General features: G+C 37.3%; 1 protein-coding gene across 2 annotated transcripts; it reads left to right on the top strand.

The window, feature by feature from the left end:
- The first annotated feature begins 745 nt into the window (after nucleotides 1–745).
- On the top strand, nucleotides 746–23,054 carry postna (periostin, osteoblast specific factor a). 2 transcript variants are annotated; one of them, XM_084104872.1, is made up of 26 exons: nucleotides 746–946; nucleotides 1,806–1,904; nucleotides 5,557–5,621; nucleotides 6,151–6,308; nucleotides 6,541–6,702; nucleotides 7,729–7,875; nucleotides 8,041–8,182; nucleotides 10,450–10,662; nucleotides 10,852–10,986; nucleotides 12,525–12,673; nucleotides 12,947–13,083; nucleotides 13,212–13,342; nucleotides 13,425–13,555; nucleotides 14,621–14,723; nucleotides 14,943–15,010; nucleotides 15,155–15,200; nucleotides 15,322–15,354; nucleotides 17,813–18,343; nucleotides 18,440–18,499; nucleotides 18,814–18,906; nucleotides 19,949–20,008; nucleotides 20,091–20,150; nucleotides 20,237–20,296; nucleotides 21,994–22,080; nucleotides 22,164–22,205; nucleotides 22,444–23,054. In XM_084104872.1, exons 1-26 carry the CDS (start codon nucleotides 828–830, stop codon nucleotides 22,494–22,496), a joined length of 3,084 nt encoding a protein of 1,027 aa, XP_083960998.1. In that variant the 5' UTR covers nucleotides 746–827; the 3' UTR covers nucleotides 22,497–23,054. The 2 variants fall into 2 exon arrangements, with proteins under 2 accessions (XP_083960998.1, XP_083960997.1); XM_084104871.1 differs by having other exon boundaries at nucleotides 749–946; nucleotides 18,440–18,505.
- The last annotated feature ends 4,735 nt before the right edge of the window (nucleotides 23,055–27,789 follow it).

Raw genomic sequence — 27,789 nt, 5'->3', positions numbered from 1 at the left:
TTAAAACATAAGACAAATTAATGACCATAGCTCTTAAACCTGTGTTTTCTGATACTTGTTCAAATCCCTTCACACTATTATTCCCATACTCAGTTCACTTTTTCCCCCACTCACCTTTCCATGCCAGACAGCATGAGATAAATGCAGATGGTTCTTGGGAGGTTTTAAAAAGTTCCCATCTGGCTTTGACTTGTCCAAAGGACCGCCTGAGGCCTGAACCAAGAGCTCCAGCTTAAAACCGACAGATTCCAGATATGGACAATAGCCCGATGATAAAGAAACTGGCAGGAGATTGAACAGTTGCAGTATGATTAGACATTATCCTTTCATCTGATTCCCTCAGTAGCATTCTGCAGACAATGAACATCTTGTTTCTAAGGACAAACCTGCAGAGCACCTGAGTAAGCGATGGTGTAAATGAATGATACAGCTTTTTCTGTCACTTATAAGATTAATATTAAGCTGTAGTGATAAAACAATGTGTAATGATTGCAGAATATGTGTTTTTAAAAGGAACAAAGCATGTCTAAAACATTTGGCATATAATGTAGATGTTTTATATGTAATGCACCTAAACATTTCCAGATGGTCTGGTCATACCATTGTAAAACCTTCTGACTCTCCTCTTTCTGTCTCTGTAAATATGGAAGGTCCTTCTTAGGCGTGCAGGGTTCTCATGGAGGGGGCGGATCCATAGGAAGCAGGTTGATTCTCTGTATTAATCTCTGTCATTGTGTGTGTTTGAGACAGAAAGAGAAGGGGAGGGGTGATATAAAGGCTGGTTCCCTGTTGCTCGCTCCCATTCCTTCTGCAGGGGATTCTCCAGTATGATGTACTTGTTTACGGCCACCTTGACCATCCTGGCACTCAGTTCCCTGGACCAGGTGGAGTCTTCAGCCTATGACAAGATAGTCACACACAGTCGCATCAGGGCTAAGAAAGAAGGGTAAGATTGTTTTAAAAGTTCACCTTTGCTGACTGGGACAGAGGGGGTTAATTTTGTTAATGTTGTTAATGTCTTCAAACATAGAATTTACATTTAAGTCCACTTTAAAAATGCTGGGACTCAAAATTATATTTAAACCTTTAAAAAAACACACAAAAAAACAACCAATGATATGTATGATACATACGTAAAATTATTTTGTACTTTTTCTTATTACTAATTTAATATCATAATTTATATACCTACCAAAAAACAATCTTTTTTTGTGAGCTTTTCTCTCAAATTATGCTGACAAAATATTTGTAATGTGACAAAAATGTATTGAATTATAAGGAAATACAATGTATTGAATTATAAGGAAATACAAATTAAGCATTTTATAGGATTCTCAGACCCCCAGTGTATTTTTTATTGTTATTTTTTGTTATACAGTATGAACCTACAATCATTTAAATAATATCTTGTGAAAACAAATATTGTGATATCTAAAAGATTACTTGTTACATTGATATATTTGTATAAATGTAAATATTTTTATGATATAATATTTCTGTCAAAACATTTTTTTTTTTTTGCTAAACTTATTCACTTTACAATGACAGAAATCTGTGTATCATTAACATGGCATTTAAAAATTGAGAATATTTGAATCTAATTTTATTCATTAACCATAAATGTATTCCTAAAACATAAATAGACTAAAAAGCCATTTTTAATTTGCTCAGTCAGCTCTTTAAAGCAATTTGTCAGGACTTCTATATAATCACCTGCCTAACTGAGTCTGTCATGTCTGCAGTTATCAACCATTCCAAGAGGGGTTTTTTTAACACACATGCTCCCTCCGCTCTTTTTCTTCCAGGCCCAATGTGTGCGCTTTACAGCAGGTCATGGGGACGAAGAAAAAGTACTTCAGCACATGCAGGAACTGGTACAAGAAATCCATCTGTGGCAAGAAGGCGTAAGTCATTCATCGCATTTCACTCTGACACTCTCTGCTTTAGCCAGGTTTCTGCCTGTGATCTCATCAGAGGTCGCCGTGAAACAGCGCCTGTGGTTCTCAGGGTAAAGATGGGTCACAAAGGTGATGGATTACCGGTACATTGATTAGGCTTGTTCTGTGCTGTAGGGTGTGTTCAAGGATAGTGAATGAAACGGAAGCACTTGAAACTATTTTGTACACTTCATACAGATCAGTTTTGTTGTTTGTTTGTTTTGTATTAGTAAGGATTCAAGACAGTTGGATTTTTGCCAAAACAAGCTGGGCCAAATACTTCCTAGAGTGAGATGATTTATTATTAAAAAACATATTACACTTTGGAGCCTTTCTCTCAGCTCTCAGCAGAATGATAGAACAGTTGTCAGCCAAATGCATCTAACTGTACTTGTTTATGGCAGATGAACCTCAGCTCATGTGCGCTACTCTGACTTGACATATTTATTGTTGCTCCAGTGGTTTCTCTCTCCGTTTTCTCCTCAAATGCCACTCTAATTTACTGCATCATCACTGAGAGGATGAGGTAAGCATGTTTCTGGGCTCTGTAAGGCTGCGATGGAAGCCTTAGGGACTGGTGACTATAATTGGCTAAACTTTTCAGGCTCAACTCAGCCTTTCCACTGGCAGAGATCTGCAATATGTAAAAGAACAGAGAAAAACATTTGGCCTCAGGAAAAGTCTGTGTTTGATTGTAGTTTTTTTTTCTTTTTCTTTTTTTTTCTGTCATTTCTGTTTTAGTTTTTTTTTTTACTTATCTCTCTGCATATATCATTGTTGATGGTCATTTGTGTTCATTGTTCATGTTATTTGTTTTTATATTGTCATTTATGTCTAATTGATTATATATATAAATATATATATATATAAATTATATGATACAAAAATCATAAATTGTATCTTTTTAATCATATATATATATATGTATGTATATATGTATATATATATACTTTGTGTGTACAGTATGTGTGTGTGTGTGGCCTGGTAGACTCATTATAATGATAAAATGTCCCCAGAAAGATGGCAATATCTGAAATCCTTGTCCTTGTGGGGACATTTTTGGTCCCCATGAGGAAGACAGCTTATAAATCATACTAAGTAGGATGTCATACGAAAGTTTTCTGTGATGGGTAGGTTAGGTTTAGTAGTAGGGTTAGTGTAAGGGGATAGAATATTCAGTTTGTACAATATAAAATCATTATGTCAATGGAATGTCCCCATAAAACATGAAAATATAACGTGTGTGTGTGTTTGTGTTCGGCTGTGTTCAATCATGCAGCAGCATGTCCAGGAACCTAAATGACTGAGTCTTCTTCATGCCTGTAGTCATCAGACATACATTGATTTTGGTAGAGAGAAAGCAAATAATGAACTCTTTCTTTAAATTATAAAGAAAGAGTCTCCTACGTATGTTAATTAATGTCCTGTGAGATTTATGATACAGCTCAATTGTCATCCTTTTTCTCACCTGCAGTGTTGTTTTACTCTTGGATTTACAGTATGGCTGCAGCCTCTCTGGTCACAGTAGAAAACATATGAAAGCAATTTTAAATGTGTCTACTGGGAGGTAAATAATAAAAGCACAAAATAATCACCCCTGCTTGGCGTCTCCCCCCAGTTCCCCCTGACTAAAATCTGGGCAGCAGTAGGTCCGGAGCTGCCCAGCTTGCTGTCTCTCCTCTGGGCGCCTAGGGGAAAGTTTGAGTCAGGCCTCTCTCAGGGATCCTGCTGGCTTCCTTTTTCCTTCCTTTATCGACACTGGGAACATTGTTCAGTGTCAGTGGATGAACTCCACCACAGCTGCAAAGTCTGCGCCTCTAGACACTATCATGATGATAACAAAAGAAAAAAGAGCAATTTAATCTGTGCAGTGTCAGGTGTGTGTTTACCACCATCTCTGACAAACAGCAGGGCTGCATGGCACGGTAATTCTCAAAAACAAATCTCTTGCTAAGAACTGCGAGTAACGACATTAGTCATGGGAGAATTATATACCCGCCATCTGCAGACAGCTGTTGGAAAGCCTCTTTTTTAATACAAGGTTAGAACTTTTAGCTTTTAGGCAAGTGCTAAGATTCAAATTATTATTTACTCTTAAAGGGATAGTTCACCCCAAAATGAAAATTCGGTCATCATTTACTCACCCTCAAGTTGTTCCAAACATGTTTAAATTTCTTTCTTTTGCTGAACACAAAAGAAGATATTTTGAAGAATATGGGTAACCAAACAGTTGATGGACACCACTGACTTCCACAGTATGAAAAAAAAAAAAAAAAATATATATATATATATATATATATATATATTATAATAAAATTAATATATATATATATTGTAATAAAATTTATATATATATATATATATATATATAATAAAAAAAAAAAAAAAAAAAAAAATATATATATATATATACAGATTTTATTTATTTTTTCATGACGAAAAGGCTTTAAATGTACCAAATGTGTCTCCTCTTGAGTTTCAGAAGAGATTGTGCTAAAAAGTTTTGCATTAAAAGATTTAAATTTGAAATCAGGAATTTGTAAAAGAGTTTTCATTATCACATACATCCCAGCTAACAGGGAACGTTCTCAGAATGTTTTTAAATGTTACTGCTTGTTTCAGAACATTCAGACAACTTTCAAAAGTAATGTTTGCAAAATGATACAATTGAATGTTCCCTTAAAGTTTGCATAACCAAAAAAAGCAAAACATAACAAAAGATGTTTTAGCAAAACATCCCATAATTGTATATGTCTGCTACTATCTAAATTTGCATCAAGTTTTAAATTCCCTTAGGAAGTTAATGAAAAGTATCTAAAACGGAACTGAGACTTGAGCCCCCCCTGAGCGATAAAATTTCCCCTGAGAGCACATATCAAGCTGTACGCTCTTGAAGTGTTCAAGAAACCACTGGAACGCTTCACATGTTTCCCCACTGCATGCCAGATATACTAAAGAATACCAGTTGAAGTTATTTGTCAAAAATGAACATCAATCATTATTCTGTCAAAACAGCCTAAAGGCAAGTGACCTCACACATTTCAGACAATATACTTTCTCTGCCAGGCCTGGCTCAGATTTGGGTCGTTGCCCTCTTATGTTGTCAAATATTTGAGGATTTGCAGATGAGGTAATACTGTGGAACCTACCGTCATAGAACATATATTCTGAGGAGAAGTTATATAGTTGTCTGTAATATATCGATTTTTTTGTCTTTGAATAGATAGGGTATTTTAGTGTCTTTTCATTGGTATTTTCTTAGTCTTGATATAATTATAGTGGATTATGTAAATGTTCATCTTATTTGTAACCATGAATATTAAGTCCAGCAGTTTGTGACACATTTTGATTTATAAAAACTGCAAAAATGTAGAGAAAAAGGCCATGCTAAATTAAAAACAAATCCAGATAAAACTCCAGATGGTTGAACAAACATGTTTTATATGAAAAAGACACATCTGTGTAGACATGCTAAAATAATTTATTGTGAGTTTTCTGGTCAATTCTTCCATTTTGTAACAAAGGAACAAATTAGGTAGAGAATAAAAAAATATTAAATATGCTATACCAAAAACATGTCATAAATTTGACTGTTTTTTTCCCTCTTTTTTCCATGCAGGATGATATTATATGAGTGCTGCCCAGGTTATATGAAGTTAGATGGGAAGCGTGGTTGCCCTGCAGGTCTGTATTCATTCATTCCATCAATAGGAATATTACATAGTGTTTAATTTTTTGATTATGAGTTTGCTGTCTGAGTGGTTGTTAGCAAGTTGCTATATGATTGTTAAACCCAAGAAGCACGATTTGAGGTGTCAATCATGTTTGTAGTGCAAATAACCTAACATTCACATGTCAAAAGTTAATACATATGGTTATTTTTATTGGTATATTGGATTGCGCCAACAATTATAATGCATTTAACTTCAGTTTAAGGTCATACTTAGATTAAATATCAGGTTATTCATTGGCTATGAGTTCAGTGGAGGAGAACATTAGTTTTTGTTCTCTAAACAAACCCCAGACCCAGCTGGCTGTATTTAGACATGAGATTAATGAGCCACAGCTTGTCTTGAACGTGGACTCGAGGCTTACATCATCTGACTTTGGATTATATGCTGTATTGTAACTATATACTGAATCTATTTATTTGATAGAAACTGTGCATGCAACTTTTTCTGCTTATTTCCTGTAAATTTCACTCCACACCCAGTGGCCCCTATCGACAGTGTTTATGGCACCCTGGATCTGGTGAAAGCCAAGATCACCCAGCGATACGCTGACCAATCCAAACTGAGGGAAGAAATCGAGGGAGCAGGATCTTACACAATGTTTGCGCCCAGTGACGATGCCTGGGAAGAGTTAGATCCTGTGAGTCGCATTCCAGGCCATGTTCTGCTTCATTCGAGCCGCAGTATTTGCATGCTATGTTTAATTCGGTTATCAAATGTATGCGTTATTAATAAGCACACTTGGAGCACTGAATGGAACTTATTAAAAAGAAATAAATTGAGGAATATGTCATCATGCTGTCGTTTTCTTCTAACTTTTTTTTCCCAGAGCAAAGTTATTACATTTTAACGTCATTTCTGTATATTTGCAGGCATTGAAAGCTGCCATGGTCAGTGGAAACACTGAGCTTTACAATGCACTCCACTATCACATGGTCAACAAACGGCTTCTCACTAAGGACCTGAAGAATGATATGACCTTGAACTCCATGTATAACAAACAAGGCCTCTATATCAATCACTACTCGAATGGAGTATGTTTCTCTTTTCTTCAAATTTACTGTGTGTGTGAAACTGTGTACAGTATAGGCTTTTTTAGTATTATTTATATACTATTATTCATATTTTGAATTAACTTTCATTTTGATATTAGTATAACATTTAGTAACTTTGTTTTGTGCTTTTGTCATTATTATAGTTTTTTAGTATTTTTTATTTAGCTTAGCTAATTTATTTTAATTTTAATTTTTATGTAGTTTTTTTTTTTTTTTTATTATTTCTTGTAAAATTTTATTTCTGCTTTATTTCAGTTAACAAAAAATATTTTTTAATTGTTTTTAGTTTTAGTTAAAGGGATAGTTCACCCAAAAATGAAAATTCTGTCATCACTTACTTATCCTCAAGTTGTTCCAAACCTGTATGAATTTCATTCTTCTGCTGAACACAAAAGAAGATATTTTGAAGAATGTTGGTAACCAAACAGTTGATGGTAGCCATTGACTTCCATAGTATTTTTTTTCCTACTATGGAAGTTATGGCTACTGTCAACTATTTGGTTACCAACATTCTTTCAAATATCTTCTTTTGTGTTCAACAGAAGAAAGAAACTACTGTATTACGGGTTTGGAACAACTTGAGGGTGACATTTTTGGGTGAATTATCCCTTTAACAATTGCCAAACTGTTATGAAATGCTCTTTGAAGATCCTGCCATCATATAGTCATCCTCATGTCGTTTCAAACCTGCATTACTTTCTTTCTTCTGTGAAAAAAACGAAGATATTTTAAAGAAGACTTCAACAATTTGTGTGCATACAATGCAAGTCAATGGGGTCCAAAACAACCTTGATTGGACCCCATTGACTTTCACTATAAGTCAAGTGAAAAAAAACCCTAAAAAACATTATCTTTTTTTTTTGTGTTCCAAAGAAGAAATAAAGTTGTACAGGTTTGGAACGACATGAGGAAAAGTAAATTATGACATAATTTTCATTTTTGGTTGAACTATCCCTTTCACTTCAGTGTAAAGTCACTAAACTGATCTGTTTCAATGGTTTACAGGTTGTCACTGTGAACTGTGCCCGTATTATTCACGGCAACCAGGTTGCCACTAATGGAGTTGTGCATGTCATTGATCGGGTCATCAGCGCCATAACCCAAACGATAAAGGATGTGATCGAAAACAATGATGATCTGACTACACTGAACGTATGTGTTATTATGACTGTGCTACTCTGTAAATTAATATAACTAAAAATCCTTGGAGGCTTTCTGAACCTTTTGATAGGAACCATTACAGATGAAAAATTATTCTTCAGCAGGGGCATCTGAGAGTCAAGTTTATACAAACATCTTGTTTGACGTCTTTTATAGACAGTTGCTGTGAATTCGGGTCTCCAGAACCAACTGGGAGAGCCCGGACACTACACACTTTTTGCTCCAACCAACGATGCCTTTGATAAACTAAACAGCGACGTCCTGGAGAGACTTATGAGTGACCCAACTGTACTTCAAGGTAAACATATTACTTACTATATATTGTAGTAGACCAGAACCACAGAACATTATTTATTTCTGTTTTCAAGTGTTTTCAAGGGGTTGTAGTCTTGATGCACTACAAAGCTAGAGGTTATACTGCTAATGTGGTTTTAAAGTCTTTATCACATAGTACACTTCCTTTTTAAAAGTTTGTGGTCAGTAATATTTTCTTTTTGAAAGAATTTAATTATTTTATTCAGCAAGGATGCATTAAATTTATCAAAAGTCACAGTAAACACATTTACAAATAATAAATGCTGTTTTCTAACTTTCTATTCATCAAAGAATCCATTTCCCACAACAATATTAAGAAGCACAACTGTTTTGATAATAATAAGAAATTATTCTTGAGCACCAAATCAGCATATTTGAATGATTTCTGACTGGAGTAATGATGCTGAAGAAATTACATTTTAAAATACATTAAAATAGAAAACACTTATTTTGAATTGTAATCATATTTCACAGTATTAGTGTTTTTACTGTATTTTGCGACACAGGAATAAATAGCATTTTAAAACATTTTTACAATATTACAGTTTTTACTTTATATTTGATCAAATAAATGCAGCCTTGGTGAGCAGAAAAGACTTCTTTCAAACTTTTGAACGGTAGTGTATGTGCACACAAAACATGAACAGAATGAAATAATCACCCTCAAAGATTTGAAAGACTAGCAGCCTCATGTTTTAAGTAAACTCCACAAATGTAGTCCAATTCAAACAATGCCACATTCTCAGACGGCGGGCAAACAGCAGATCTGACCGCAGGGATCCAAAATCAAGTTTGGTCAAGAAGTCTAACAGGATGGGAAATGCTTAAATGTTGAATAATACTTCATCGGATTTTGGTGAAAAAGATTAGGTATTTTGTGGTCAGACCATTTTAAGTGTTGTAACAGACAAATGTCTGTCTGTTTTCCCCACGACACAGTTTCACAAAAAAAAGGCCACAAATATTGGTTATGAAAAGGGTCTATTTACAACTAATCTAATCTGTGTGACCTTTTAGATTAGATTATCATTAAAGGAAAAGTGTTAAAAGAAAATAACGTAGAGACCTTTATTCAAAGCAAAGTCTAGCTTTGATGTTAACATGAATTTCTTCTGAGACTACCTATACTGCCTATACCTAGCTATAGAACCTATACTGATGTGGTACAAATGCAGTGTGCAAAACACAAATCATTAAAGCAGATCAGACATCAGGGTTCTGGCCAATAGCATATAGGAAAAAATCAAACTACTCAAAAAAATTCCTCAAGTTTCAAGTACTGAGTGTAATTCAGGGTTAACACATTTTATGACCAGTAAATTTACATGATTTTTCCAGTTGTTTATGATTATGGGATTTATAATTATTATTATTTACTCACAAATATTTTAATTTGAAATTCTAATTTCTACGCAATAAACATTTTAGAGCTTGAAATAACTAGAAAATTCTATATTCATTAAATAATTCCCAATAGCTTTTTAAGATTTTATTAATTTCCTTGACTTTTTAGGTATAGAAATCACGCTTTTAAGAAATCCCATATATGGTTCCTAATAAAAATGACAGTTGTTGAGGAAATCAATTAAAATATAATATAATGTACAATTAAATATAAAAATAATGCCAGATAAGATCTTTATTTTATCTATTTTAGCTTATTTTAAAGTTTACCTTTTCTTTTAAATATCATTTTAATCATCTTGCGGGACCTTGAAAGTGTGCTGAGGCTGTCAAGTGGAATTGTAAACCACTGCTCTAAAGTTTCCCGTTTTTTCCCTTTGTGGCCACCCTTGAGTATTGATGTTGACCCCACAGCAGACTGTTATCCAGTAGTCCATGTTACAAAGTGTAGATTCAGAGAAGGCTATCTTGAATAGTGCCTAAGTGTCTTATGAAGGTGGTTTTGATTTGGATTTTGGTTTGGCGAAGCACTTAAACTTGTCAAAATGCACACGTGTGTACTGCTTAAACAGATGCAGGAAATAAGCTCAGCTGCTGGGAAAGTCATATCACAGATCACAGTTGATGTAAGAGTCTCAACTCTCCACCAGATTGCCCCCGCAAAGGAAGAACTGGGTGTATGTCCCAGTGGTCAACATGAGCTTCTGTGTTTTTAATTGTCTTTGGAGGTCTGTAGACCAAAGCTTTCTGGACTATGAAGATGAAGACATTTCAACAGTTTAGGTCACCACACTGTTTATCTTTCAATCCTTTCTTAATCTCTCTCTTTCTGGTTATTTTTCCAAGCCCTTTTGCAGTACCACCTCCTGAACTCAGTGCAGTGCTCTGAGGCCATTATGGCAGGCTCCATCTACGGGACTCTTGAGGGCAGTAATATTGAGATCGGATGTGATGGCGAGAGCCTTACGGTCAATGGTATCAAGATGGTGCTGAAGAAGGACATTGTCACCAGCAATGGGGTCATTCATTTGATCGACCAGGTGCTCATGCCTGACTCGGGTGAGACTCTGTACATGCCCACTGTGTTTAACCTGACATTATTTGATCTTAAAGGGTTAACGCTCCCAAAAAAAATCACCCCCACATGTCATACATCAACAGATATTAAAATATACAACTTTATTGATGCTAATATAATATCTAAATCTCAATCTGAAGTTTAGTGTGTATCTTTTATATGTCTTGCAGCCAAGCAGGTGATTGAGCTTGTGAGCAAATCTCAGAGCATCTTTGGTGACATGGTGTCCGGGCTCGGCCTCTCCGCAGCCATGCAGCCTGAGACTGAGTATACTCTTCTCGCCCCACTGAATGGAGCCTTCTCCGGTGAGCAAAATACAGGATGTTTCTGCAGAGATAGGAGTCTGTTTTTCCTTTCTTTTTCTTATAGAAAATACCCGGATAAACTTTATTAATGTAAAATATGTAGAATGTGTCTGTATGTATATATATATATATATAGCCTATATATATATATATGTGGTTTTCGTCCCGGTCGTGGAACACTGGACCAGCTCTATACCCTCTACAGGGTGCTGGAGGGCTCATGGGAGTTTGCCCAACCAATCTACATGTGCTTTGTGGATTTGGAGAAGGCATTCGACTGTGTCCCTCGCGGCGGCCTGTGGAGGGTGCTCCGGGAGTATGGGGTCCGGGGCCCTTTGCTAAGGGCTATCCGGTCCCTGTACGACCGGAGCAGGAGCTTGGTTCGTATTGCCAGCAGTAAGTCAGACTTGTTCCCGGTGCGTGTTGGACTCCGGCAGGGCTGCCCTTTGTCGCCGGTTCTGTTCATAATTTTTATGGACAGAATTTCTAGGCGCAGCCAGGGGCCGGAGGGGGTCGGGTTTGGGGACCACACGATTTCATCTCTGCTCTTTGCGGATGATGTGGTCGTGTTGGCCTCATCAGACCAGGACCTCCAGCATGCACTGGGACGGTTTGCAGCCGAGTGTGAAGCGGCTGGGATGAAAATCAGCACCTCCAAGTCCGAGGCCATGGTTCTCAGTCGGAAAAGGGTGGTTTGCCCGCTTCAGGTTGGTGGAGAGCTCCTGCCTCAAGTGGAGGAGTTCAAGTATCTTGGGGTCTTGTTCACGAGTGAGGGAAGGATGGAACGGGAGATTGACAGGCGGATCGGTGCAGCTTCTGCAGTAATGCGGTCCCTGTACCGGTCTGTCGTGGTGAAGAAGGAGCTGAGCCGCAAGGCGAAGCTCTCGATTTACCAGTCAATCTACGTTCCTACTCTCACCTATGGTCATGAGCTGTGGGTCATGACCGAAAGGACAAGATCCCGGATACAAGCGGCCGAAATGAGCTTTCTCCGCAGGGTGGCTGGGCGATCCCTTAGAGATAGGGTGAGAAGCTCGGTCACTCGGGAGGAGCTCAGAGTAGAGCCGCTGCTCCTCCACATCGAGAGGGGTCAGTTGAGGTGGCTCGGGCATCTTTTCCGGATGCCTCCTGGACGCCTTCCCGGGAAGGTGTTCCGGGCATGTCCCACCGGGAGGAGACCCCGGGGAAGACCTAGGACACGCTGGAGAGACTATGTCTCCCGGCTGGCCTGGGAACGCCTCGGTGTCCCCCCGGAAGAGCTGGAGGAAGTGTCTAGGGAGAGGGACGTCTGGGCATCCCTGCTTAGACTGCTGCCCCCGCGACCCGGCCCCGGATAAGCGGTAGAAGATGGATGGATGGATATATATATATATATATATATATATATATATATATAGATACATACTGTACATACATACAATATGTATGTATGTATGATCTTCAGTTTGGGTTTAATATAGTTACACTTCTGAATTCCACTCAGTCCTGGTTAAAATGTCAGAATAACTTCAAATGTCTCCTCATCAAATGTCATGCAGATGAGGTAATGTCCATGGATCAGCGTCTCCTGAAGACTATTCTGGAAAACCACATCCTGAGATTCAAGGTCTCTCTGAATGAACTCTACAACGGCCAGCTGCTCGAGACCCTTGGAGGAAAACTGCTCAGAGTCTTTATTTATCGCACGGTGAGAGACAAGGACTCATAATGTTTTTGTCTTAGAGAAAGAGACTTAGAGAAAGTTTGAGGACCTGCAAACAATTACTGTGTAAACAACCACTTTTTATATGCTTTATTGCTCTGGTCTTTGGCAGTTAAGTTTTATACACTTGTATATTTGCTTCAGGTAAGTTTGTAGACCTGAAATTCCTCCTTGTCTGACTATATTGTTTCTCAATGCACTGTAAAATGTCCAAAGCACAACTATCATTTCATTCTCCTCCTTGTGTGTGTTTTTTAGGCTGTGTGTATTGAGAATGCATGTATGGTCAGAGGCAGCAGAGAAGGCAGTAATGGAGTCCTTCATCTCATGAGGTCCCTGATCCAGCCACCCGAGGCGACCATCTATGAGCTGCTCTTTAAAGATGGACGATTCAAGTGAGATTATCATCGTGATGTGAAACGATTACTATTTTATTAATCTATACACATTTTTTAAAGTATAGAATTCTATTAAAAATATTTCTTAAGTCCATGTGATTTATCAACTGGCTGATCTGTTCCAGAATCTTCCTGTCTCTGATGGAGAGTGCTGGATTGACAGACCTGCTGAAGCAGGAGGGATCGTACACACTCTTTGCTCCTATCGATGCCTCCTTTGGCACCCTCACAGAGGAAGACATCACTCTTTTAAAAAGTAAACAATTTTCCCTCTAACATGTCCAACATTAGCTTGGTCTGCTACCTCACAGGTGACCAGTGACTATTCTCTTATCCAGGTGACATCAACACGCTCAGGGCAATCCTGCTCTACCATTTTAGCAATGGCGTCTTTATTAATGGAGGACTGGAGGGTGGAGTGACTAATCTTCTCAAGACCATACAGGGCAACAACCTTCAAGTGCAGTCTGTAAGTACATTGATAGGATCTCTACCAGTCGTGGTTTTTAGCGACTAACAAGCCAAGTCTATCTGATTAAACACCGTAATCAGTGAAAACACAGAGATTTCCTCAAATGGCAGCTTTTTCCCAACAGTGATCATGAGAAAAAAATTCTATAATTAGCTTTTCCAGTTACATGATTAATGTTTAAAGGCCTTTGCACACCCAGTAATAAAACTGTTTGACTCGGAAAGAGTGACTATTGAATTTGAGCCAATACTAATGTTTTTGTAGCACAAGAGAGGGAAGGACCTGACATGCGATTATCGTCAGACAATGCAATTAGACGCAGGACACATTTCCTGTGTCTGTTCTCAGAAATTCCATGAACCAAATCCAGAACATTCACGTAAATCCTTTACAGGAAACCATACCAGCATGTTAACATTGAGTATAAAACTGACTTGATTATTAAAAAAAAACATACATCATCTCAAAATTAGGACTATGAACTTTTTTATTTGTATGTTTGTGTAGAGCCGAGGGTCTATGGCATTGGGCCTTTTGTGTGTGAATTTAGAGCATTGCTAAGTGATAAGGTCATAACTTCCAGACAGTTTGTTGCCATCAATCAAAATCAACAGAGCTCAAATCTCAGCCTCCAACGCCTCCATCCTAACTCCCTCTAAAAGCTGGAACAATAGGTCTCATAATGTCCAGACACTTCCTGTACTGAAAACAGATATCAGCACTGTAAATGTAAATTTACTTTTAGTCAAGAGATATCTCACAAAAAGAGCAAAAGCTAGGAAGTGACTTCTTAATATAATGTCCAGCTGTTGTATGTTTCTAAATGTGTTGAAGTGTTTCAAAGGGTTTTGTAAGATTATCCCACTTAGGCTCACATTATTATTATTATATATTTTTTATTAATATTATTTTATGATATATATATATATAATGTAATGTGTGTGTATCATATTTTTATGAAATATTAATTGTATATATTTTTTTCCTCTCATCTAATCAATGCTAATTTTAATGAAAAAAAATAATAAAGTAATTTAATGATTAACACCACCTTATACTCAGGTTAACAACTCCATCCATGTAAATTCAGTGGAGGTTCCAGATTCTGATCTTATGGCATCCAATGGAGTGGTCCATGTAGTGAAGACTATATTATATCCACAAGGTAAAGTATTAAAAGCAATGAATGTGCGTTTATATGCAAATATCTTTAAGATGTGATATTGTTTGCTGGGACTTTTACATGCATTAAGTCAAAATCAATTGCATAGATCGACTACATATTCAATGAACCTGATTTCACAACTCTTATATAACTGTACAATTCCTGAAACATAAGAAACAGTCCCTAGAGCTTAATAGAAGATTTTACTGAATTTCACAGATCTGCCAGTTGGCAGTGAAGACATATTGATTCTGCTGAAGAGACTCATCAAATACATGCAGCTGAAGGTACAGCAGAACAAACATCATATCTGAACACTTACTCACATTATATAACAGATCCATCACAGTCCAGTACATCGCAGTACAATCACACATCCTGTTTTATCAGTTGCTTTTATTTGATTTATTTTTGGTTTGGTTTGTGTATAGTTTGTATCTGGATTCACCTACCGTGAGATTCCACTTACATTCATCAGTAAGTTCAGTTTCAACCCTCTCAATTTCATTTCTCTTTAAGTTCCACATAACATCATCAAGGACATATGGGTTATATTTGACATGCTTTTTATTAATGAATATTGTGCTTCTCATTGCAGGGAGGACTACAACTACACATGTTATTGAGAAAGGTAAAACATTATTTCCTCACTTTTGAATTTAATTTAATTTAATTTCACTAAATGGCAACTCTTTTTCCCATCCACTCACACCCTTTCTACATCCATAAACATTCATTTATTTTATATGTGATACTGAGCTCCTCAGGCAAGCCCTTCTTTGCCAGCCAATTATTCCCAGAAGCTCTTTTAGATATTTGTACAATTATACATTTACTCAATTATTATTCAATACAACAACAAGCCTCAACTTCGCCTCAAATGCAACTCCAAGTAAACCTGATTGATCATAGAGCCCCAGAGGAGAGCGAGAACATGTTGTTTTGTTGGCTTGAACCAGCACTGGCATCTCCTGTGGCAGTCACTGGACAGATACAGCAGATAAAGAGCCATTCTAGACAGAGAGAGAGAGGATTTCGCCTCAGACCATGGCAGGAGACCTTCCTGTTGAGTAGGAGTGAATGTCGAAGCTCAGAACATTTTAAATGGAATTTATGTGAATTGAAGCTATTGGAAACTTGGCTTAAAATGTGTATTTGTGAAGGTAAAAACTGATTAAAGCTTAGGTACTGGCAGTGGTTGCGAGAATTACGACCTAGAGCAGAGCTACCTTTCTTCTTAAAAAAAAAAAAAATAGTCCCACAATTTTGTAAAGCTAATATGTGTCAAAACAGCCCGACATTGGCTGAACCAATGTATACACACTGACAGCATCTAAAATTCTGAAGCCTTTTATGTGTTACTTTACAATCACAAGTCTTGATGAATCCTCTGAGGGCTGGCCAGATCTAGAACCTCAGATTCAACCCCAGATTCTCTGGAACCTTTGCGAGGGTACAGCTGTAGCGGGACCCTTACTTATTAGTAAATGATAGACAAACTTTTTCCATGAAAGATCTTTTAATGACAAAGCAAGTTATAAATGAAATACAGATGTGACTGATGAAAGTCAAGTCATTTGGAGTCTTTGTACGGCTTAATTTAATTTAATTTAATTTAAGTCGATGTTACAGGGAAACATTCGCATATGTCATTCATTTATCGAATTGTGCATCTGTCATGGTTCCAATCAGTCTTTAAAACCACACAGAGTACAATGAAACCTTTATAACGACAAAGTAAATGGTTTAATCAGTGAATTAAATGTTGAGTGTGACCAAACCATAATAATAAGATTTTATTAAGCTTTTATTAAGCAAGGGCACAATGAATTGATCATGATAATTATAATAATAATGTTACAAAAGATTTCAATTTAAAATAAATGCTTTTTTACTTTGTTCATCAAGAATCCTAAAAAAGTGTATCATATTTTGTTCCCACAAAAGTATTAAGCAGCACAACTGTTTTTAACATTGATAAAAAAATAAGACGTTTCTTGAGCACTAAATCAGTATATCAGAATGATTTCTGAAGGATTATGTGACACTGAAGACTGTAATTATGCTGAAAATTCAGCATTGCAGCATTGCATCACAGAAATACACTACACAATAATTCACAACAAAATATACTAAAATAGAAAATTCATATAGACACTTCTTGACTGCTTACCAGTCAACACTTCTTGATCACTGAAACATGAAACCGACCCTAAACGGTAGTGTGTGTGTGTGTGTGTAATGTAGTATTTTATTTTTTTACAGTTTCTTATATACAGTCAGTGCACACTGTGTTTGAGTTCCACCATAAATCACAAAGTACCACTTATGCTGAGCCTGCAATCAAAAAAAGTCAGGATCCTGATCCACAGCCACATGTGCACAATGTCTTATCTCGTCTTTGGCAGAATATCCTGATTTTTGTTTAATGAATCCAGCAGTAGAACGAAACGTGACCCCTGTTGCAGTGTCTAGAGAGAAAGGCCGACGTGGTGTTCACTAACAGCTCTGAAAGCTCCAGTGACTATTAATGACTGGCTTTGACTCCCATTCTCATCTTTGATAATTTACTTGTGATTTATTTCACTTTGGCAAAATGCACGAATAGATTTCAGAACAAGTTTGCTGCAATTGGAAGCAAACCTGACTGTAGCAAGGTTAGTAATTCAGGGAAGAAGGAGGCCGGAACAGGCAAACGAGCAACATACTTTAATATCAAAATAAACAAACACAAAACGAAAGTAAAGCGGCAGCCCCTCACGAACGACTGCCGCACCTACATAAACAAAACACAACTTAAAGTCCAGGCTTGGTCCTCTCTCGTCCTTCACTGTCATCTCTCCTCCTTTTATGCATCTGGAGCTTCTCCGTGAGTCACTCAAGGATCCGTTCTCTCGGCTCTCGGGCCCTCCCTGCTTGCCACACTAACTTTAACTTAAAAGTATCTAAAAAGACAGTCGTACTTTATTCCAAGAAAGGAAAATGTCTCTGAATAATTTGTTTTTCACAACTACTGAGAACATTGTTGAAAATATCATGACCACTATTATTTGACATGACACCTGACAGGATCTGTACCTTTCCCACAGGTTCCGAGATCAAGGTCACCAGGGTCATTGAGCATGAGCCCATCAAAGTTACAAGAGTGGTTGAAGGTGAACCAAGCATCACCAAAGTTACAAGAGTGGTTGGAGGAGAACCAGGTTTAACCAAAGTTACAAGAGTGGTTGAAGGAGAACCAAGTTTAACCAAAGTTACAAGAGTGGTTGGAGGAGAACCAAGCATCACCAAAGTTACAAGAGTGGTTGGAGGAGAACCAGGTTTAACCAAAGTTACAAGAGTGGTTGAAGGTGAACCAAGCATCACCAAAGTTACAAGAGTGGTTGGAGGAGAACCAAGTTTAACCAAAGTTACAAGAGTGGTTGAAGGAGAACCAAGTTTAACCAAAGTTACAAGAGTGGTTGAAGGAGAACCAAGTTTAACCAAAGTTACAAGAGTGGTCGAAGGTGAACCAAGCATCACCAAAGTTACAAGAGTGGTTGGAGAACCAAGTTTAACCAAAGTTACACGAGTGGTTCAAGGAAAGCCGTCTGTTTCAAAGGACACAAGGCTCATTGAGAGTATGTCCAAACTTCAAATTAAGTATCAAGGTTAATTTGATTAAAAATACACTGTTTTCTTGTAACATTGATTTTGCATTCATTCTTTTTGCTCAGCTCACAGTGCCTCATCTGATGGTGAAATTGATTCTGAGGGAGAAATCAAGAGAATCACGGGTGAAGGTCATTCATTTGAACAGTTTTATTTGGTTGAATAGTTCAACATTCCTATTTGGCCAAGTTGTTAAGAGTTAAAATGTCCAGTTGGTTTTATACATTTGAGAAAGGATTCTAGTGTAGTAAGAACTGGATTAGAAAGAGACACTCAGCATGTTCAAGTCTGTTCTCAAAACAAGTTACTCGTACTTAAACAATTCAGTTTGGTTCAGAGTGGCTGTAAACAAAGTTGTTTGTCCTATTCTGTCTGATACAACATTGAAAGGATTCTTGTGGCACAGCCATGTCAAATATTATCACTTTATATGTTGTAGATATAACCAAGCTTCAGACGTTTCAGGATGGTGACGTACACATGCTCCGAGAGGACGACATCAGACAAATCACTGACACAATCACTCAGGGAGGTTGGTCTAAGAGAGTTTTAATTGAGTTATGGATTATATTAACAAAAAAAAGCCCATATCCTGGCCGCAATGTTGCTGAATGGTAAAAGCATCCCTTTATCTGATATTAACTGCATTTTAGAACATGACATATTATTTATGTGCTATTAAAGTATTTTTAATTAGCTTTTATTTTTATATTTTCAGTTTTCATTTAAATTTTAGTTTTAGTATTTTATTTTATTTTAGATAGTTGCCAGTCAACATTTAAAAATTGTTAATCTAATATTAATAGTTTATTTTATTTCATCTTTATATCAACTAATGCAAATTATTTTTAATAGTTTTGATTTTAGTCAACAATAACACTGACCTTGGTACTTGTATTTAAAGGTTAATGTATTTTGAACAAATCAAACTTAAATCAGTGAGCCATTTACACTTGACCCAAGAGACAATCACAACAAATCACAATTTTTTCAGATATCTTTCTCTGCTGCCAAACACTTTTTCCCGTAATCCTTGGCATATGTAATGATCAATGATTCTTTCCCATATTGTTTTTTAATTTTTTTATGCCATTGATCCAAACATTAATTTGATTTATGATTTTGAAAGGCTTGCAATCTTTAAGACTCTTTTGTAGCTTCCTAAAGAGCTTGACGTTTTTATTGAGAACAGCTGTGAACTCGGTGATTCATTCTTGTGTAGTAATGTTTAATATTTGTTTGTCTGTCTAATTTTATGCCCATGGATTACAATCCCTAGTTACGTAATAGAATAAAGCTCCGTTGGTTTTCCCATGGCTCACACATATGGCTCTACTCCAGATGCTTTTGGTTTAAGTTCCTACCTTATGGTTTTCATTCATTTTTGGCAAGATCACACTTATGATTTAGCTAAAAGAAAGAATGGTTTTACTCCAGAATCTTTAAGCAGTACAGTTAAAGTAAGATTAAAGCTTTCATTATTGACTATTACTCACTGATTTGGCTCAGGGTTAGTTTCACTTTTGCCCAGAAGTTTGTTCATCCATTGTTCTCATGTCTCCTTGTTCTCAAAGGTGGATCAGGCATCACCACTATAACTAGAGTAATCAAACCAGAGCCCCGGGTTGTTGAAAGTAAGACCTAATAAAGCAAATGATGATATGATATAGGATTTGCCCAGATGTTTGTGTCATAGACTTCTCTTTTTGCTTGAAGGCGAACCAGAGATCACCACCTTTACCAGAGTAATCAAGAAAGAGTCTCAAATCACTGAAGGTGAGACGTAATACATAAATACATAGACATAATATGTGGTTTTAAAATTTGAACCAAATCAAATGTTCATCTTTTTGTGCTCAAAGGTGCACCAGGGGAAACCACTATTACCAGAGTAATTAAACCAGAACCGCAGATCATTGAAGGTAAGATATGATCTTTACACTTCTGATATTAGAGATTTTTTTGTTGTAGTTTTTTTAAATTAAATGGACAGTTGATATTTGATATGTAATTATGCATACTAATTTCCCCTACTTTTACAATCTTTAAAAACACTAATTAATTAACACTAAGATATCTTTATCAACTCTTAAAATGTCATTGTTTAATGCTGTACTTTATAATGTTTTGATGCCTAAATTCAGCTGTGATGTTTAAAGTGAAAGAATTTGATTATTATAACATGACAATTATTGGCTTATCACAATCAGCCAGAATTTAAATATCAGTTTCAATAACTTTACACGGTTAGAAAAAAGGTTCAATTAGGTTTAATATAGAACCTTACAGTTCTTCGCTTAATTTTAAAGAACACTTTATGCCAAAAAGGTTCTGTATAAGGAGAAATGTCATGGCATAATACTTTAAAGTCCCACTCCGATCATATTTTGAGCTATTTTTAAACATTCTCAGTGGTCTTTAAATGATGATTATGCCGTTTTTAGCCAAAATCACAAAACCTGTGCCGTTTTCTGGGACTTTGCTTCAGCAGAGCGGCAGTAGCTCATTAGCAATTCGCCTCTGCGTTGTGGGCGGAGCCGTTGGCACGGAGACGACCCTCCCCCTCGTTCACGCCGCCGCCGACTTGAGCTTCCGAGAAAACGGAGGAGAATCTGATCATCGCCGTTGCTGGGTTTCCTATCATTATCGGATTAATTGCAGTTTAACCATCAGAGTGAAAGTTTATCATTTGCATGTGTTTTTAAGTCCTGCCAGTTTAACAGGGCGCGCTTGACAGGGCATATAAGAACGCAGAGAGAGAGAGAGAGAGAGAGCCTCGGCCGCGCGCGCGCACTCACTATTAATAATAATAAATAATAATGTGACCAAAACGGTTATACAAATGCTGTCATTATAAAAGGTTTCTAGTGTCAATGTATTGCTTGTTTATTTTGTTTACTTTTCATGGTGTGACACTTCTCTTCTCCCATGGTCGAACATAGAATGCTGCTACGTCAGAGCGGCCAAAGCGTCAACAAGCTTCCTCGTACTTTTTGACAAGCGTCCTTGACAGGGCGGCCAGAGCTTCTTTGCCGCTCAAGTCGGCGGCGGTGTGAACGTACAGTTAGCATTGCAACCCGCTACCGCACATAGGTGTTGATCCGCCATCGTCTTCTCTACTCCTCAGAACCTGAGCCACGCGGGCGGGGGCGGGGGCGGAGGGGAGTATGAGCTTGTGGCACCGCCCAGTGGAGTTACTACGTCACAACTCCAGTCTATTTTAGCTGGCATTTTAGCGTCTGCTACTGATTCACAGCCATTTGAATGCAGAAATACTCAGAAATACAACTTTGAACTTATTTTTCTCAAGATATGTCCTCTAACATCAGAAAAATGCCACAAGAACATGTTAACACCTAGAAAAACATGATTTTCATCGGAGTGGGTCTTTAATGTTTAATGGGTTATTTAAAAAATTTCTAGCGATAAAGTATGTTTACAGGCTGTTTAATTCATAAAATGTAATTAAAATAAAAAATCAACCAAACCTAAATCTATAAAATGATCCCATATTGAGAAGGTTCTATATATGAAGTGCCTGACAGAACCCTTTAATGATTGAGTGTAATAATATTACCTATTTGAATATTTACTAAATTTAATTGTATGCCTCTTTTAGTACCAGATATCTCAAAGATTGTATCTTTGAAGGACAATCCAGAACTCTTTGAATCAGAAACTGAGAGAATCACCAGAATCATCAAGGGTTAGTGGCTTCATAGCTCGGTGCGATTGATATGAAGAAGGATCTGATGGCGAAAGTTTAATTGATTTTTTTTTTTCCTTCAGAGGGGCGCTTTAAAAAACGAGCCGCCATCAGACAACCACAAGGTATGCATTTCAGTTCATTAACATCTGATGTGTTCTTGAAGTCATTGTGTTGCTCTTTTTATACCGATTAAGATTTAAAATACTTCAAAATAGTTTTAGCACCTATTTTTTTTTCAAACCCAACTTTGTCATAATCCATAGACAAAGAGGAAAATTAACCATAGATGTGTAGATTAACTTTTATATGTGTGTGTGTGTGTGTGTGTGTGTGTGTGTTTGTTTGTGGACTAAAACACAGGATCAAGACGAAGAGTGAGACTGGTCAGGCATCAGTCCAAACCAAAAAAATGAGATGAATGGACGCTCACTGTACTTGGAGATCCAGCTTAATTGAAAGACAGTGTTGTAGAACAGTGTGTTTGTCCTGAAAATACACTTTTGCTACAAACCGCATGGAATGTTTACACATTACAAACCAGCGCAGTAATATCTTGGATCTGTGTGGCAAACACCCCACTTCAACTCAGATAAGGGGTACTTGAAATGGTGGTGGTTATAAAGAGAGACTTTGCTCCTTTTTTTCCAGCTGTTTATATTGTTTCTTTGAATATATACTGTATGAGCCTTGTCATTGAGCTTGTCGTGCACATTATATTTTATGGTGCTTGCATTCCGACACTTGAATGCGTTTTTATCTGATCAGGATCAGCAAAGCTTTGGCTTTTGTGTTTACTTTAAATTATTCAGCTTTTAACTGTCCATCATTCAGCTATAATTGATTTTTATGAATTTATTCACTTAAAACTCTTTTTTTAAACAGACAAGACTTTTCAATTGTTCAAATTAAAATCATCACATTGAAATAAGCCTCAATGTAGCTAAAATAAATAAATAAAACAATTTCATTTTAAAAGAACTCTACTTGTGATTTTATTGAAAAGTCATGATGATTTGCTATCCATCTTGAGTTTACTGTGAGCTAAACACGTTAATCCCTTTGTGTTCTCATTTATAGATACATAGCATGTCAAAAATGACATGAAGTGAATGCAAAAACTAACACTGCAGAGTAAAAGAAGCACATGTTGACATGTTGCCAGCTTTCAGCACATTTCCTTTAACAGTTCTTTGTGCAAGTGTCATACTGACTAGTGATCTTAGCAAGCCAACAACAACTGACCTTAACTCAAGGACAATAGAAAAGGCTCCACACATTTCTTTCTCCACACAAATGCCACAGAGAAAGTCTTGTGTATTGTGGCTGAACTTGCAGGTTCACATATGTGTTCTATTATTGTGTAATAATGTATGTGAGCTCTTGCATGGGGACATTTCTGCATAACGAACAGAATTTCTCATGTTTGGAGAGATGAGAGATGCTTGGATAACTACACACTACTAGAAGTTACAGCCCAGAATCAAATTTGATTTGAGGTCGGGAAGTTCGGTCTGTACTTGATCCGTTGTGAAGCAACAATGCTCGAACCAGAGCCGTTCGGACCAATCCAATTGTCAGGACGGGCTTTATACGATGATGGACAGATGATCAACAGTAACGTAAACATCCACGTCACCAAAGAGCGCTTGGGTTGAATTTGTTTACAACAAAGATGGCTGCCGCTGGAGAGTTGAGATGTGTAGATTCCGCCATCGTGTCTGTTATAGAAGATATCGACAGCGCATTCATTTTAAAAGAGGAACAGAGAACCGCGATCAAGACATTTGTCGATCGGAAAGATGAATGAAGAACATAGGCCCACGTCACTTACTCCGTTGCTCTGATTGGTTGTAGGCATAGACAGTAAAATAAAGGTTGTAGGCCTAGGTCTATCCAGGGGGCCAATGTTTCGTAAAAAATTGAAGCTTCTCCGGGCGCCGCCATTGATTAGCGGACCCCCACCTGCTGTTAGCATTCCATTGACTCCCATTCATTTTGGCGTCACTTTGACAGCGAATAACTTTACATCTGAGGCGTTTAAAGACTCCATTTGTCCATTATTTATTTCTAAAGAAACACGACAATGTATAAAAGGCTCCATTACCTTGTATCTTACGTTATGGCCCCGTAGAAGCAGTTTTTGTAAAAATAGGCTAACGATTGCGTTATAACCACGTGACTCTCTGTCGCACAGTAGAGAGATTACCATATGTACAGGAGGAGAAGCTCGCGGGCAATCGTGGGGACGTGGAGGCAAAATGACACAATAATTAATCAGAATACTTAGCAAAAGTTTCTCCTGCTCCTAGCTCATGGACACCTCCTACTCACACTCTCCGTCTCTGCAAGTTTCGGAAGGGAATGATTCAGATTTCTCTTGGCACAGCTACTAGAAGACAGACAGGTTGGTCACGTCACATCTACGTCGTCAAGCTCAGTTTGAGTCTGAGCAGTACGCTCAGCCATCAGGAAGTGAGAGCTTCTAATTTGCTTCACTTTTCTCCGTTGAAACCTATATGGGGTCGCTGTGTCCAGTTTATATACTGTCTATGGGTCTATCTAATTGAGTGCAGAGGCATTTTATTTCCTGGTTCGGTTGAAACACGCCCCTTAATCACAGCCCAATGGAGCAGTATCAGACTCATATTCTGACTAGAATCTGAGTGTGACAACGTCAGGCTAATAAAATATATTATTTATATAAAAACATTTGTTATGACCAATTCAACTAATCAACTGTATTTAATATTTTTAATACAATTAATGTATTTATATTTTTGAGCAATTATGATTACTTTTCTATTTACCACAAATGCCCTTAATGGAGTGCAATATCACTGATATTTAATTAGTAACTTTGTGTCAAGATCGGCAGTGATGTGAATGATAGAGCTGAGAAGCACCTCCTTCTGTTTATCAAGATGCTGTCCGTGACATAAGTGTGTTGGCATGCCTTTGACTCCAGTCATATATCTGATATAAAGTCGTCATGTCTGTAAGCATGTAGTTTTACAGTGATTTATATAGGGAGTGAGGTGATGAGGAGTGATATGCCTACAGGGTTCAAGAACTCCTTCATTAGGCTGCTTCAGTATTGAGAGATGGGCTCCAACTAAGAAAGTCAAAAGTACATCTGCTGATATGCCATTGGCAAGAGAACTGAATAAACACTCTTTTCACTGCATTCATGTTGAAATATGGGAATTTAAGTGATAAACCAGAGAGATGATTATTAAAGGGTTAGTTCACCCAAAAATGAAAATTCTGTCAGTAATTGCTCACCCTCATGTTGTTCCACCCCCGTAAGACTTTCGTTCATCTTCAGAACACAAATTAAGATATTTTCGAACTTAGGCTCAGGACGTTGCGCTGTATTCTCGTCGCTTGATAAACTTATGGTTGAGCCACTGTAGTCACATGGACTATTTTAAACACTGTCTTTACTAACTTTCTGGGCCGGCAAGTTTCAATAACATGGAAGCCTATCTATCTGTCTGTCTGTCTGTCTGTCTGTCTGTCTGTCTGTCTGATGGTTTATCCATTCATCCATCCATTGGTTTAAAGTTTAAATTTTACATTTTTATTGTAAACACAGTGAACATTCTAGTAGATAAAATAGGATAATTTGTGTGAGTTTTGGACTTGTATCAGTTGTGGACTTCTGACAGATCCTCTATGGAAGATCAGACTGTGTGTGTCAAGTTGCAGAAAGGAGAAGGCTCTCTGGCAGTGCACAACCGTCACGTGCACATGGGGATGATTGCTGTGATTAGGAGTTTTTACGAGAGCAAACGGGTCATAAAACATACTGTAGCAGCTGTGGTCCGTTTCATCATGGGGCTTCAGACCTTTCAAACCAAGTAAATCTGTACTTCTGCTTCTTGCTGTCACCGAAAGTTATTATGGTCTCTAACTTTTTTCTGACTTGCAAAAAATCACTTAGCAGTTAGCACAGTTTAAAGGTGAATAAGGGTGATTTTATGGCTACTTTTAAGTCTAAGGTGGTAAACATTACAGTTTTGTTTTTTAAATATGAAAATCCATCATAAAAATATGTTTTTAATTGCCATGAGATTGTTGAAACACCAAAACATGTAAGCATGCCTTATTTCTCTCTAGCAGAGCACAGCAGGAAGTTTATTGAATAGAATATAGAGCAAATCAATGGCAGTAAGGTCAATAACACAAATCTGTAAGACTAATGGCTTTGGAGAGTCTTACACAAAGCTGTAAAAATGACAGATAGCGTGCAGCTTGCTGGCAAAATGGTGACTTTGCTGTTTGTATGCAACACTGGAGGCCAAAAAGCCCAAATTCAGAGTAAAATATGTTCTCTTGTGACTTTCATGTCAAGAATCGTTCTCATTGATTTGACAGCCAAGGAACACTCTTGATGGACACTGGCTTGGAGCCAGACTTCACTGGAAGCTCTGCGTCAGTTCTTAGAGATCGAATTTAACAATAAACGAGTTGTGAAGAGGGACTTGTTGCACACAACAGTATATCCATGACTTTCCATGGTCACTTAGCCAAGTAAGACATGTTCCTGGATCAACATATTCTGTTGATCCTGAAACAACATTCCTGTCCAAAAATGTTGTTAACCTTATCCCTACCCGTGAAACCTAACCCTACCCATAAGTTATCCCTAAAATCTGAGGGAAATGATAGGTGAATATCACTGATGTAGAAGCCCTGGTTGTAAGCCTAAACTGACTTTAACTGTAAACTTGTCTCTCAAATTTGATTGGTTGATTGGAATTTAGTTCCAGGAAATGTTGATCCAGGAACATGTTGCACTTGGTGAAATGACGTTCACTGTCTTTCCATGTTGCTGGAGCCCTATGCAACACTTGGTGGAGCAGGGTCCTGTCTATTACACATTTTAGAGTGCATTCACGATTTAAAGGAGTACATTCACAAAAATGATGATAAAATCTTGTCATTTCAATCCCGTGTATCCACACTCTCTGGAAGATGGTTATGGAAATATTTTCACTAATCCAATATGTCAATATTGCCGCACCCTCTAGGCAAAGCTAGTAGTTCTCGCAAAGAACTACTAGTAGTAAAGTCGGCATAAAAAGGTTGTAATAGTATTTTCTTTGCTATGATGTGTATCTGAGCGGAATGGCTTCTCAAACAAGAAAAAATGAAAGGCGGGACTTGATTTTGTCCATCATGAATTGATTGGATCATTGTAGTTTGTTATATTGCTGCTACATTAGCCCACTACTTTACAGTTCACTTGAAAGAATTCAGACACTGAATGCACCAGAAGGGCTGCCGTTTTTGTGTAGTTATTTTGCCTTACTGAAGGTGGAAACCCTAATGATGTCTGTGTGCAATTTCTTCCGCTCCGTTTTCTGTCTCCTTATAGAGCACGTTCACAAGTGCCACGCGTAAACAAACAGTCGTCAAATTCAAATTTTGTTAACGTTATTAACGACTTCAATTTTCGTCTGTTTTTCACACAATGCTATCGTATGACTTCTGAAGATGACACGAATCATATGGATAGCCTGTTACAATCACCAACCTATCTTGAGGTGAGGATTTTCAAAAAAATATTCCTTTCAAATTACTCCTTACATAAAGAAGTATCAGTTTTATATAGGCCTATATTTATATTGCAAAAGCTAATTTGTCATCAAAATGTAGCTATTTCTATCACATAAAGTTTATAAGGAAAATTAAGTCGTCATT

The sequence above is a fragment of the Abramis brama genome, assembly GCF_963993115.1.
Source record: "Abramis brama genome assembly, chromosome: 25".
Lineage (NCBI taxonomy): Eukaryota > Metazoa > Chordata > Actinopteri > Cypriniformes > Leuciscidae > Abramis > Abramis brama.
This window is presented reverse-complemented; position numbering and strand designations above follow the sequence as displayed.

Coding starts and splice junctions, on each gene's coding strand:
- postna (XM_084104871.1), top strand. CDS start 828: ATGATGTACTTGTTTACGGCCACCTTGACCATCCTGGCACTCAGTTCC. Junction 5,622..6,150: donor GAAGCGTGGTTGCCCTGCAG/GTCTGTATTCAT, acceptor CTCCACACCCAG/TGGCCCCTATCGACAGTGTT. Junction 22,206..22,443: donor CGCCATCAGACAACCACAAG/GTATGCATTTCA, acceptor ACTAAAACACAG/GATCAAGACGAAGAGTGAGA.